Here is a 13,517-nt window from a genome sequence, read left to right as displayed (position 1 = left end):
AGTTGCAGATGGAAGGACACACACACACACCTCTCTCGGTTCTCAAGGCAATATTCACAAGCACGGTTCTTTGACATACCTGAGGTTCTCACCACCTTCAGCACACTCATGATTAAGTTTATCAGGAAGGGACGAAACAAAGTTTTTCAGGTGAGCCAATTCCAAAGACCTCCAAATGTCTTCATCAGAATGTTGGTCAAAAGGATCAAGATTCATACGCAAAGAGCCAGAAAACAATATTGGATCCTAGTCATAGAAAGAGGTAACTGACAACGTACACAGAACATGGCAAGTGCTCCAAAAATACTTCTTAGATAGTGAAAGGAAAACAACATGTCCAGATGCAGCTGCAAGCAAGCTAATCTACTGAGTTTAGGAGTGAGACCTCACTTTTTCCAACAGCAAGTTATTCTCCCTCACCCTTATTCCTTATGCCTCTTGGGGGCCTGACTTCTGCAGATTCTGGCACTCCAGACCTTTCCATGACTCAGTAAACTCATGAATCCAGGAGAAAAAACAAAAAAACCCAAAAAAACCAAAAAACAACCAAAACCAAAACAAATCACAACCAGCCAACTTTTTTACTGGGCTACTAAGTTAAAGAACAGGCACTCCCTGCCCAACCTTCTGTCAGCAGGGACTACTAGGTCACCTTTCCACTTCTTCGGGAATTACACCATCTGTAAATATTTCAAAAGTCTTCAGCTGCAGTATTAGTGCAATGAATGCATTTTTTCTTGGATATGGTGAAATACTACTTCGGAAATACTTTTGACCTGGTAGTGTCAGACTGATGCAAAGTGATCAAAAGAACAAAGCAAAGTCCCCCCAGATTTCCAAAACAAGTGGTGCAGAAAACCTTCTACAGTGTGCTCACTTGTTTTTGCCAGCATGCTGCAATGGTGATTTATATAAACACATTTTATGGTCTTACTTTGAATAAGAACAGGCAGTCAATAAAGGCTACATGGTAAGAATAAGAAAGCTTGAGACTGCAAGTCCAGTGCTTGTAAATCCGTATTTCCAAACATTTTCGACTATCAAACCCACAGCTGCTGGGCTAGACTGGGATGATTATGTACTTGTTTCTGTGAGTAAACAGTACTGCACAACTCGCTCACAAGATCCTGCCGAAGTCAGAATGCTTTGTACAAAGGCCCGAAGAGTGCATATCAAGCCTGAAATAGCAACACAAAATCCCAATCCCTCACAACTAGACTACGCAGTACCTTCATTCCATTTCTAAAAGGAATGGAACTACCTAAAATGAAAGCAGAAACCTATCCCTACAAAAACTCCCCTGCGGGCTCTCCACAAATGGAAATACTCAGACTTTACTTCCCCTCTACGGGCCAAAAGAGCAATGGTCCCAGTTAACTAAGGGACCCCAATCAGGTGTTCAGCTGGGATCAGATTTCCCCATTCAGGCTAAGCTGTCTATAACATTTAAGTGATCAGCATGGGGTGCTGACAAGGCCCACGAGTCCAAAGGCCAAGGGTTTGGCTCCACACCACAACTCAGCCACAGCCAAGCTCCTACTTGATACCCAGCACAAGCAAATCAAAGCCAGTCTAGGAAAAAATCTTGGTTTCAAGTCCATGAAAGAGCATGCTGAAATAACTCAATTTCATAGCTACAGATCACAAAAGAAATAAATATATTCTCCCTAGTACATTAGAGAAACAGCACTGTTACAAAACGAGTTCTGGTAATGGCAGGATTTTGGACCTACCTGAGGGATGATGGTGATCTTGAACCGCAAGTCATGGAGCCCTATCTTTGCAATATTAATTCCATCAATAATAATTTCTCCTTCAGCTGCTTCATTAATCCGAAACAAACCTAAAGTAAGCGAGGATTTTCCAGCTCCCGTTCTTCCAACTATTCCAATCTGTTGGGAAGAAATACAGGAACAACTTACTCCAAGGAAGAGTTACAGCATTTCCAAGCATCTGTTTGAAATTGACACATTTTCAGAAGGTTGTCATATTTGCTGGGCTATCAACACCCCAAAACAGCATAATAAATTGAGGCTGATCAAAAGGGAAGGAAAAAACAAAAATAATCACTGGATATGAAGAAATCAAGAACACAAAGAAGTCTCAAAACTTGCAATCCAATCACAGTTTTCAATTTTCCTAGAAAGGCAGATGGAATTGGGTAGAGCAAGCCAAGATTTCCCTAATCCTTTGTTTGGTTCACGCTTCACAGTTATAATTGCTGACTTGACATTTATCTTGTTTGAATTTATAGCAAAAAGATACCAAAAGCACTCAGTTTCATGTTTTGTTTCCCAGTTAGACTGAAGTCTCCACCAATTATTTTAATTTTTTTAAATAAACAGAAAAGATTGCTGCTTTGTTGGTTGATATATTTCTTGCTATCTGCCCTTTATAACCACTCTTGAGGTAGTATTCTGCCTATATTTGTAGGTAGGAAGCATGCACTCAGGAAAAAAGCAAATGCCTAGCTGGATACCACAAATAAGGAAGCCGGATAGTAGTTCTGTCTTGCAGCTACCATTTATGCTGCCGTGCGAGAACACACTATTATTAGACACCAGAGAATCCACATTGGACTGGGGCGGGATGCATGTGAGCACATGTGCGAGGAAGCAATAGGAGAGACACACGCATATCGCCATCAGTTTTGCCAGATCCAGTGAATCTACTCTGAAGTCCCATTTTTTTCCTGCAGAAAGTCTCACCTTGAAACTTCTGCCTCACTAGACCAGGGCTTCCCCCCCTCTACTTAGTAGCTCATTTTCTTGAGACTATAATTAACATAATCACTCTGCAACCTGTACTCCTCTTTGCTTACGGCAAAGAAATTAGCAAAATTTCCTGGGAAGGGGAGAGAAGACAGCGTAAACCTCGCTTCCTTACGAAACCAGACCAACAGATACTTCACAAGCCCACATAATAGCATATCTTTATCCCATGATGCAGGATACACCCCGAAAAAGGATAAAAGCCTACTACATCTGCCAGTTACAAGGATTCTACAGAAGCTCTTCTAGTTCTTAAGGACCCAAGAGACACTACAGAACAGGGATAGACCTCTCTTCAGCTTATGCACGCAGACTTATAAACAGTACCAGTCTACTATAAATCCAGATTCATTACCTTCTCACCCCCATTTATGGTAACATTTATGTTTTTCAGTACCAAATCCAAGTCTTCCCGGTAACGTAAACCATAGCCTCGAAACTCAACCTTCCCTTCCTCAGGCCAGGTACTTGCTGGGGCGGTTTGTTCAACACTCCATTCAGCCTGAAAAAAACCACACAAATGTATCTGATCAGTTTCTCCTTCAACTGGACACGGGCTCAGAGGACTCAAGGAAAGCAATTAAGAAAAATCCTTGTTAGTCTGTAATTTGCAAATGGAACTGTGATGGTGACGGGAAGAGAGGGAAAGAGCTGCCCCAAGGCAGATGGTATACGTAGCCAAGGGCTTTGCTATCACAAGTACCACTTGCTGGATAAACCTTCCTCTTACAAATGGCAGAAACATACATGCAACATGTATTCAGATAGCCTGCTTCTACACCCCCACCACAGTAACAAAACCATTGGAGAAGCCAGACATGCAACTAGAAGCATTTTAACTGAGACATAAGCACTAAAAGATTAAAAGGCTGGTAAACAGCTGCTGCCTCAGCTTCCCACAGAGGTGGGAGAGGAGAGAACACACCCCACTGCATTCACTGCCAGTGCCAGACAGAAAGCCTTTTAACTGTATAAACACTGGTCTGCTACGAGAACCTGAGAAGAAAATTCTAGGAAGGGTCCTCATAAGGTTTGGCTGTAAAAATAGTGACTCAACTCAGGTTCAAGTGACAGGCGTGGCACAGAGAAGCCATAGGGAACTCTGTTCTGTAGGCCAAAAGGGGTACAACTGCAGATGAAATGAGTTGTTAGGCGATATGAATCAAAACAAAAAAAGTAAATCCTCTTTACTCCCCACACTGAGAGCAAAAAGTGAAACACAAATTAAAAAAAAAAAAAGTTTAAGCACTTAGGAAACCAAAACATTTGTACAGCTCCACTGCTTAGCCCATGGCAGAACAGCACATTTCCTAAATAACACTGTGTAAATATCAGTGGGTACACCTCAAACGCACCCACAGGAACTACATGCCAAGATATAGTCTGTCCCTAGAGGGAGAGCACTGAGAGCACTAAGCTCTGTCCCATCCCTCAGCTGAAAGGACATGCCTAGCTGCACTCTCCACAACCCATTCAGCCAGGCTGTGGGCGAGACCTCAGAACAGGGCACTAACTTCTACAGGCATGGTGGACAACTCAATGTACCTCCTTCTCCATTTCAGCGTATTCTTTGACTCTTTCTACAGCAACAATGTTGGTTTCCAGCTCAGATGACATGCGAACTAGCCAGTTCAAGTACGCTGTAATCTGCAAGAAGAAAAGAAGCCTAGAAGCAGTTTACACCAAATATGTTACCTGCAATAAATAAAAAACACAAAACAACCAAAGCACTGGAAGTTCATGGAATGCATGAACACAGATGAGATCTTGGCTTATCAGTGCTGGATAGGAGAAAAGTCCAGATGCCTTTCATATGCAGAGGATGAGTTGTCTTAGCCCCATCCCCTAACACAGGCAAAGCACAGAAGGAACTTCCCAGATGCTATTTGTAGGTAGTATTCTCTATGTTCCTTATATTAGTTTTCCCTCCAAAGCCATAGCAAGGTTCTAACTTTCTGATGCAGTCTTACAATTCAGAGCTTCTTTTTTTTTTTTCCTTTAAAAAAGGTAAAATTACCTGCAGTGAGTAGGACACTGAAAGGCCAACAAGTCCTGCACTGAGTTTGTTGCGTGCCATCACTGCAAACAATGCTGCAAAGAGGACAATACAGTTCCCTACATACTCCAGACGGACAGCCAGCCACCTGCAAGACAGAAAAATGTAATGCACTCACAGAAAATTAGGAATGTGGCCAATCAATTGTTCTGTCACACGTGTTGTTTTTTGGAAAGATTAGTGATATGGCACCTGTGTACTGCCAGTGACACAGGAACTGCAAGGTATTTGATATTCTGCTCCAGCAGCATGCAAACCCAGAGGCATCCAAAATTAATAAAACTTTCAGGTACATAAATTCCTGTCTTAGTTGAGAAAGCAGTTGTGGTTAACATTGGGATCAATGAATCAAAACTTTAAAAAAAAAAAAAATTACCCAGAAGTAAGGCAGGAACTTTCAGAAAGAAAAAAAATTCGGAAGTAATCTTCATTTCGTCACAGAAGTTTAAGCAAAACATCTGTGAAACAGATATATCCACACAGGCTTCCCTACCCTGGACAAGTATGCTGAGAGCTGTTATTTATAAGAAGCACAGGCAGCAGAACCATGCCCTCCCTATATAACTGCCTTTCAATATTTCAAATATTTCAACCCCACTGTTACCTGTTTGCAACAATGCTTGGATAATAAGCTTTCTGATTTTCATCCACTTTCATGTCATTCTGCTTTATGAAACGTTTCTGCTCCTCAAAGGCTCGAATGACACTGACTCCCAGGAGGGTCTCATTGAAGTGAGAATATACAGGAGAACGACTGACAGACTCAAGGCGTTTGAGCTGACGAGAAGTGGCCACATAAAATCTCTGCAAATCAGAGTATGAGAATTATGGTTACATACAGACTGCATCTGAAAAGACGAAGGGAATCGTAAGAGAGTTAGTTCCCTGCCATTTGGGCTGTCAGCTACAGAGATTCAACTTACACATAAGAATACAAGCCTTCTCCAACACTTCTAGGCCTGAAGACCATTACATACATACATGCTGCTGTCTTTAAACAACCACCAATCAAACCACCTCATGCCATAGCCACATTCTCCTCTTTCTCCTCTCTGAAAGCTTAGTTCAACACTATAAAACACACACATCACTGCCTTTAAGGTTTACTGATGCAGCCCAATTGATTTACTAATTCAAGAGTCAAAGTCAAAACCTAGCTTCTCTCTGATCTGTACTGGCTCTACTAGATTTCTAAGAGTAAAGCAAGAGTGAAGCAAGCACACTCTGCCTACACAAGACAGGACTGAAAGGCTGACATTGTTCCTCTTGCTCTATAAACAATATTCTGATGAAACAGGCACATCAGCAATGCTCTAAAGGCTCTCTTTTGTTGGGAAGCTAGTTTTAGAAAAGCCCATACATTTTCCATATTTGGGCTCTGAGCAACAAGCTATACAAAATTTGCCTCAAAAATCTAATGGCATTTTTATAAAGCCTGCTTTGGTATTCAAGGATTACCTTCTGCACAGAAGTCACTCTACACTTGACAAAGGAAGGAAATGATCTTCTGACATCAGCTAAACAAGAAACCATGCAAATCACAGTCAGTCAAGCATGACTCAAGTCAAACACATTAAAATCCATCCCAGTGCAGAGTCAGAAAAGAACTGTCTTCATTAACAGAGGACAAGTGACTGCTGGTCCCAGTGCCCCCAGGTAAACCCCCCTACCTGGACAAACAAGTAGATAAGTCCCAGAGGTGGAATAATGACAGCAGCTATAGGTGTGGCCAGCAGAATGATGATACAAGCACCAATCACATTAAATGTCGAGCCCATGAACATCTTGATGATTGGTGGAATGGTGGAGTCAATGGTATCTATCTCCTTAGAGAAACGGTTCACCAGATTTCCACTGGGTGTACGTTCAAAGAAACTCATTGGAGACCTGAGGACGGTGTGCAGCAGGTTAAGGTGCAGGTGTCGTGAAGCAAATATTCCCCCTATTGACACAACCATCGAGTAGCCAAACACAGCAACACCTAGAAAAGATGACTTGTTTTTAACTGCTTCCACCTCTCACACAAAACATTTTCCTTAATTTTATCATCACTTTGCATTAGCAAGTCTCTAGTACAATAATCCTGAGAACTAGGGTTCACTACAAGTAGACTCAGCAGCTACTTCAAGTAATTTTTAAAAAAAATTAAAAAAAAAAAAAAAGAGAGAAAAATCAGTGAAAACACCACATTTCACTCACGGAAGAAGTTGTTTCTCCATTACAAAATTTTTTGTAATATTTGACCACTTTCCTTGAGTAAAGACCACTGAATTTTAACATAGCATTTAGTTTTTATGGAAGGATTTTTATGGCAATTCTGAAATGAGGTACTTGGAGTGACCACAAAAAGGACACACAAAAAGATGCAGAGCTAGCCTCCCCGTGGTGCCTCGGATGGACCCTCAAACAGTCAGAGGAAACACCTGCCTACACAGCTCAGCCAGGCCGTGGCTGCAAGGGAGGCAGCATAGCAATGGCTTCCTGTGACAAACTGTCCCTGCGAACCAGGCTAGCACAGTTTGTTTACAGCCTAAGAAGCCATTTCCTGGGTCAGACATTTTATCACCAGCTGCTGGCTCATCAGCCCCTGCAAACCACTTTCATTCTTGTTTTGTACAAACAAAAGAAAACCATATTCACTAAGTAAATAATTTTATAGGTTGGTTTGCTTGCCCTTTTTTTATTCACTCAAGTTTTTCATCTTTCTACAAAGAAAAAGAAAAAAACCACCCCACTCTCAAATCTTTAGTAAACTGCTGCTGCAGTTCTGGGGATACAAGATCACCAAGAACATTAGAAGCATTCTGAACCAGCTAATCTTAAAATAGAAAAGACCAAGCAAACCTTGAGAAATTCCCAGTGCTCCATACACTCCCAGTCTGACATTTGTGTACTGCTGTGTCCCATTGATAACAGGATCATCTGTCCATAAACTTAGCCAGTAGTTGGAAGCCAGGGAGGCTATATGATTACACATAAAGAGCAGAATGCTCAAAAAAGAGATGAAGAGTCCAATTGCTTTCATATAGTCCCAGTACACTGTTGCCTTCACCTGAAGACAGAAGGGGGGGGGGGGGGGGGGGGGGGGGGAAATATTAATTTTGCAGATTAAGTTTCAAAACCAGCAATTCCCCCTATTTAAAGTCAATATCTCTGCATCAGGCCATAAAAACACAACAGTTGCACTCGAGAGAGCCGCTGTTTGGCTACACAAGCTGCAAAGTGGTTCTGTGGAGATGTGCCAAACCTGACATCCCAGGCACACATAACCTTTCCCTTGTCTTCCAAGGAAAGGGAAGGGTAGGGAGAGAGCTGCCTGAAGTAACACAGAGCATCAGTGGCAGAGCCAAAAACTTCACTGAGGAGTTCCAGTTTTTGGCACGCTCTTTTTACCACAAGATTATATAGCATTTAATCAAATCCTTGCTCCACATGGCTTGTATCCTATGATCTATCTTTAACCAGAGGATTCAAGCAACACTGCTAGGAGGTGTAATTGCCATTTTCCCAGGAACCTCACTCTTACGTTTCTCAGAAAGCCCTGGGTATCCTGGGATTAGATTCTTGTGTCTTCTTGTGTGGAAACTTGGCTTAAATTCATCTAAGTCAACTCCAGCTCCTTATGCTGAAGGGCAGATTTCATTACGTCACCTAATTTGTCACAACCTTTCTCTAAGAAATAGTTGCAAGGCTTTAATTTCTTCTTTTAAACTTTGACGTGGTCAGGCCCATCGTCTTAAACAACAGGTTTGGTGTCAGCACTCTTTCTGCATGCAAACCTGGGGCTCGGCTTTGGGAACAGAAGGCACAGCAACACTTCCATGAAGTACTACACAACAAGCAGCAAGTCCAAGAATCCACACAGACCTTTCTCACCCCAGTTACATGGTCTTTGGAAGTTATTTTCTCCTGAAGCCCGTGTATTTTTCTGGAACGGAAAGAGAGTGCAGAAGTGGAAAAGGAGACCTTACCCTCCCAGTCTTCGCTGTGTCAGCCTCCGTCAGCTTCCAGGAATTCTTTTCAGCAAGCGGCTTCTGCAGCTCTGCTGTGCTGCTCTGGTGCTGTGACTTCCCGGTGTCTCTGCTGTATGTTGAAGAGTTACTGAGTTGCCTGTTTGAAGATATTTATTTTTCAGTCTTAGCATGATATAGGCCAGGTGTTTACTTCATAAATAGACTTCAACAGTCCACAGCTCCAAGTCAGTGGCTTACATGTCTCTGGTGATAATCAGTCTCCTAACCAGTCATCATCAGGCCGGTGGTTACTACTGCTTCCCTGATCCCCTCACAGCACACTCCTAGTCCTCCCTGATGGCATTCAGTTCTCAAGTGTCCATCTTCAGATACGAGTAACAGGCTAGCCAGTCAAAGAAGCCTTGGTTAAGCAATCAAACTCCCGAACAAAAAATGCTTGGTGATCATCAACACCAGCCTTTACAAACCGTATCATCATATCCAGTACAGATGCTGAAGTGCAAAAAGGGTACCCACACTGGCATCAAAATGGGCAATTGTACTTCCAGAAATATAGTATCTCCAGATCACCATACGAATAAGGCATAGACTATGAGATTAATTTTGGGAAGGTATCATCAGGGTGATTACCTTTGGCCTCTCTCAAGCATAATAGCAGCTGTACGTCAGACTATGGGTCCACTTAGCACTTCATCCCATCCCATAGTTATATGCAAAAGCCTTGGGAAAGCATATGAAAGCTGCACTAGCCAATACAATACTCTCCCTTTCACACAAGCCGAGCCCATGGTATCTTGCTACAACACAATCATTTCTTCACACGGGAAGAAGAGTAGCGTAAGAGCTCTGTGTGTGCAGGCATACATGTGCAACAGTCTGTATCAGCAACTGGAGCAAGGCTGCAGCCTCAGAGGTTTGTATGCCCAGACGCGAGCAACTGGGAAGACTGGGATCCAAGGGCAGCTGTTGGACAGACTATCCTTGAACCCAACTAGAGGAGGGATCTACTTTGTACATACACATATATTATATTCTCACTAGTGGACTGCCATCCTGTTGAGCCAGAGATAGGAACAGAATGAGGCCATTTGGCGCTGTGTTTGTGTGGGTGCTCCAAGTGTCCGTGATCTGTGTGGCTGGCCATGTATACACATGGTGTGTATGTACGCTCTATGTGCGTGTGCCTGCTGGGAGTATATCTTCAGCCTTGCTACTGTAGGACCTGGAGCCATGGAGCGGCAGCAACCCCACCTCTCTCAGGCTGCCGGATACAGCACGATGCATTTCTCTCTAAGAAATACCATAAACACCAAATTACTATTTGTCCACAGCTGGGTAACAGGATGGAAAAGGGAAAAAAGATTTTTAAAAAAAAAGAGAGAGAGAAAGAAAAAGAGACTACACACCTATGCATCAACTTTCCAGGGACTTCATTCACAAGGACTCCATTTTCTATAGGCTTTCCTTCCTTTCCAGATGGACTATTTGTATCTGGGGGGGGGGGGAGTAAACACAAAAATAGTAAGCAAAAAGATACAAAGGTTTCATTTCAATCCTAAATGCCAGGTGCAATCCTAATGTGCAAACAAAGGGGGAAACACAAGTAAATATTTACATGTAATAACAGATAATTGACCAGGTGAACAAATCAGTTTAGTTCCACCCCCAACAGGACTAGTTGCCAAGACAATGAACATTTATTTTTCTATTTTCCTACCAAATGTAGGTCAGTAATAATAACGTAATATAATTATGAGGACATACTTCATGTTAAAGCATGCAATACGAAGTCACATTATGACTCACTTTGTGGAAAAACAAACAAACAAACAATCCAACCACTCCTTTTCAAACCACATCTTTTACACAGTTAGCTATAAATATTTTCATTTTAGAATCCAATGAGAAGACATTCTAGTAAATGATGGAGTAAAGCTGTAAGAACAGAAGACATGTGCTATTAACTTTGAGCCTTCCTGCAAAATTAAGCAGGAAGCAACATGCAAAAGCCTTGTGTTTTTAAGCAACCATAGGAATCAAGATTAATTTAAACACAAGATCTTTCTATGAACATCACTTCTCAAAAAAAAAAAAGTCGTTATCCCATAACATCCCATTTGTAACAAGATGCAACACACATGAGACAGTTGTCTAAAACACTTCACAAAACCTGTCAGCTTCAAATATTAAGCTTTCTCTGAGCAACTTAATACAGTATAATATACAGTGCTGTGAGTAAAACTTCTAGGTTCAAGTTATGTCGTCATTTTCATAATACAAACCAACTGACTGACTCCTAAAAAATTAACTGTCAATTCAACAGAACTCCATTTTCAAGTATGAAAGTTAATTCAGAATTTTGCATTTTAAAGGGCTTGTGCAAACAAAAAAGCCCACCTGCATCTATTCAAAATATATGCAGGAAAATTTATGTAGATCTAGAGTCTGAAGTTTTCATGGTTTTATACTAAAGCAAAACATATGCATAAACCAGTTCATCAATACATTAAGCGTGGACTCCTTGAACATAAAGCTGTTCCCTCCTGTGTCTGCAAATTGAACATTGGTTCATTAGTCTAAAAACCCAAAGCTAAAGTGTTCAGTGTGGTCTAGAAGCAGAAGAAAGCAGAAAATGTGAAAAAGGTAAAAGTTCAATGATTTAGTTGTTATTTTTATTTATATGAATGAGAGCAAACCAATATGGGACTGCTGGGTTTTTTAAGCATTTGACGGCATTCCTTTTGAAAGGCTCCCATATGAAAACCAGCAAGCATTCTAGCATCATATGAGCACCACTGAAGTTCTAAGCCCACATGAACAAAACAAAACCGCAAATAAACCATCCTGCCCTAATGGCTCTTAAATTTGATTTTGTGTTGTAGGCTACAAAGATTTCCTCCTTATATTGCATTTACCTCCTGAGAACAAAAAATGCTCAAGATTGCCATAGTAAATCTGGCATGTGCACCTAGGGTATAAGCTCACTAATGAGGGCTCTGTTGAAAAATGTGTCCAGAAATAATAAAAGGGAACAGCTGCGAAGTACTGAATACACATATGAGAACAAAAATTACCTACGATGCCTCTCTGGGTACACTCACTACACTCCTAAGTCCAGGGTACACCTTTAAAGTTTATTTAAAGCTTCCTTATGGAAGTGTTTGAGATAAAGAATTGCTGCTGCTGAGTTATCTACAAGCTGACACACCAACTGTTGTAGCATCACACAAACAAGTACCATGCAAACCAAGCAAATACATTCTATTGTGCAAACAAAGTTCTTCGAGAACTGCAGCTACTCATATTACTCCAACACAAGCACTAATATGAAGCCACATGGCAAAGAAGCAGTTACCTGTTTCCAGAGGTTGAATCATTCCTTCTAATGAAGGATCTGAGTCTAAAAGTATATACAATTAACTTTTTCCAGAACACACTCAACCATTTTCAATCTTTACAAACACAAACACATCCAAGTAGCACAACCTAAACCACAAAACCAGAAATGCCCAAGGCAGGATCAAATTTGCTGAAATGGACCTCTTTTTAATCCCAAGCCTCATACACAGTCAAAAAAAACCAGCCTTGAGTAAAAAGAAAAAAATCAAAACCAGACAGCTACAAGTGAACCATCAAGAAACTTCATTTCAAGATATGCACTAAGAGATCATCAAAAAAAGTGACTCTAAAGTGGCCTCATATTGACAATGACAGAAAAACTCACTACGTACAGGGAACTACCATACGCATTTTCCCCAGTGGTGGGGATGAGACTTCATTCAAGAATCTTAAGAGAGTCCCTGACCTTAACATTAAAGATACAAAGCATCATGTTTTCAGAGTGGCAACTTTTGTCTACCTGGCTATGTCTCTCCTCCCACAGCTCTGCTATTCTCCCTTGTTTTAGTCATGTAACTGCAATGAGAGAAGGTGAGCTGTGATAGCACAGGTTTAGTCTCATCTACTGTGTAGCGCCCAGTCATCATCCTGCATAGACAGATTAAGAAATAGTGAGGTACTTCACTCTTCCAAGCATCTTGATACCCTAACAGTATTTGCTTCTGCCATTTGAGGCAGAGGCTGCAAATAGCTTTTGCTTTACAAGAGAGAAAAGAAAGAGATGAATTTTGCTAGTAGTAAAGTGAATTTAAGAGAAAGCCAGATTATTTCCTGATGAAGACAGGTGTTTCCTGAATTACCATTCCAAATTCCACAACAACATTTGGAAAAGAGCCAACACATCTCAATATTTAACTCTTGCCTCCCAAGGAATCAGAAAGGAGAGAAACGCCCAACCATCCCTACAGGCATCACACAAGTTATCTTAACTATCCAACACTGCTATTAAGCTTAATTCAGCCTGATGCTGTTAGAAAGAAGCAGAGCCACAAAATGCAGGTGTACTAGGCTTTACTGGGAGATAGCATTAACCATGAGGGCACAATGCTTTTTCCTTGCAGATATGAAACTGCAGCCTGTAATGTGGAATTAATTTTTATTATGAAATACACACTACTACCTAGCATATAATATAAAGCTATTCAGCAAGGAAGCTATCTTCCTTGCAAACTCAGCACTTGAAAAAAAAAAAAATCTAAATTTTTTTTCTCACTGCTGCAATTGGGAAGCAATTTATACAGAGGCCAAGCAAGGCCCTGCAAATGTTACGCCTGTGTCATACTATCTTTTCCAGAAAGCAGATTTCTACTTTGTACA

The 13,517-nt window shown here is 41.2% G+C and overlaps 1 protein-coding gene across 13 annotated transcripts in view; it reads right to left on the bottom strand.

The window, feature by feature from the left end:
- The window catches only part of ABCC1 (ATP binding cassette subfamily C member 1), a 79,630-nt gene that overhangs the window by 22,604 nt on the left and 43,509 nt on the right, over window positions 1–13,517 (bottom strand). For 11 of the 13 annotated variants that reach the window (XR_007504556.1, XR_007504557.1, XR_007504554.1 and 8 more), the window contains 10 exons: window positions 10,208–10,292; window positions 8,799–8,937; window positions 7,672–7,879; window positions 6,498–6,808; window positions 5,432–5,631; window positions 4,789–4,915; window positions 4,317–4,418; window positions 3,127–3,273; window positions 1,734–1,892; window positions 80–246 (listed from right to left, as the gene is read on the bottom strand). Coding sequence is in view for 5 of the 13 variants with exons in the window: in XM_049791694.1 (XP_049647651.1) it covers window positions 80–246; window positions 1,734–1,892; window positions 3,127–3,273; window positions 4,317–4,418; window positions 4,789–4,915; window positions 5,432–5,631; window positions 6,498–6,808; window positions 7,672–7,879; window positions 8,799–8,937; window positions 10,208–10,292 (1,645 nt within the window). In the remaining 8 variants the exon portion in view is untranslated. Of the gene's footprint in view, window positions 1–79; window positions 247–1,733; window positions 1,893–3,126; window positions 3,274–4,316; window positions 4,419–4,788; window positions 4,916–5,431; window positions 5,632–6,497; window positions 6,809–7,671; window positions 7,880–8,798; window positions 8,938–9,038; window positions 9,129–9,820; window positions 10,034–10,207; window positions 10,293–13,517 lie in introns of those variants that run through there. The other 2 variants (XR_007504560.1, XR_007504561.1) reach the window with 2 other exon arrangements.

This window comes from Accipiter gentilis, chromosome 33 (assembly GCF_929443795.1).
Source record: "Accipiter gentilis chromosome 33, bAccGen1.1, whole genome shotgun sequence".
Classification (NCBI taxonomy): Eukaryota; Metazoa; Chordata; class Aves; order Accipitriformes; family Accipitridae; genus Astur; species Astur gentilis.
The sequence above is the reverse complement of the archived record's forward strand: the minus strand, read 5'-3'. Positions and strand labels throughout refer to the sequence as shown.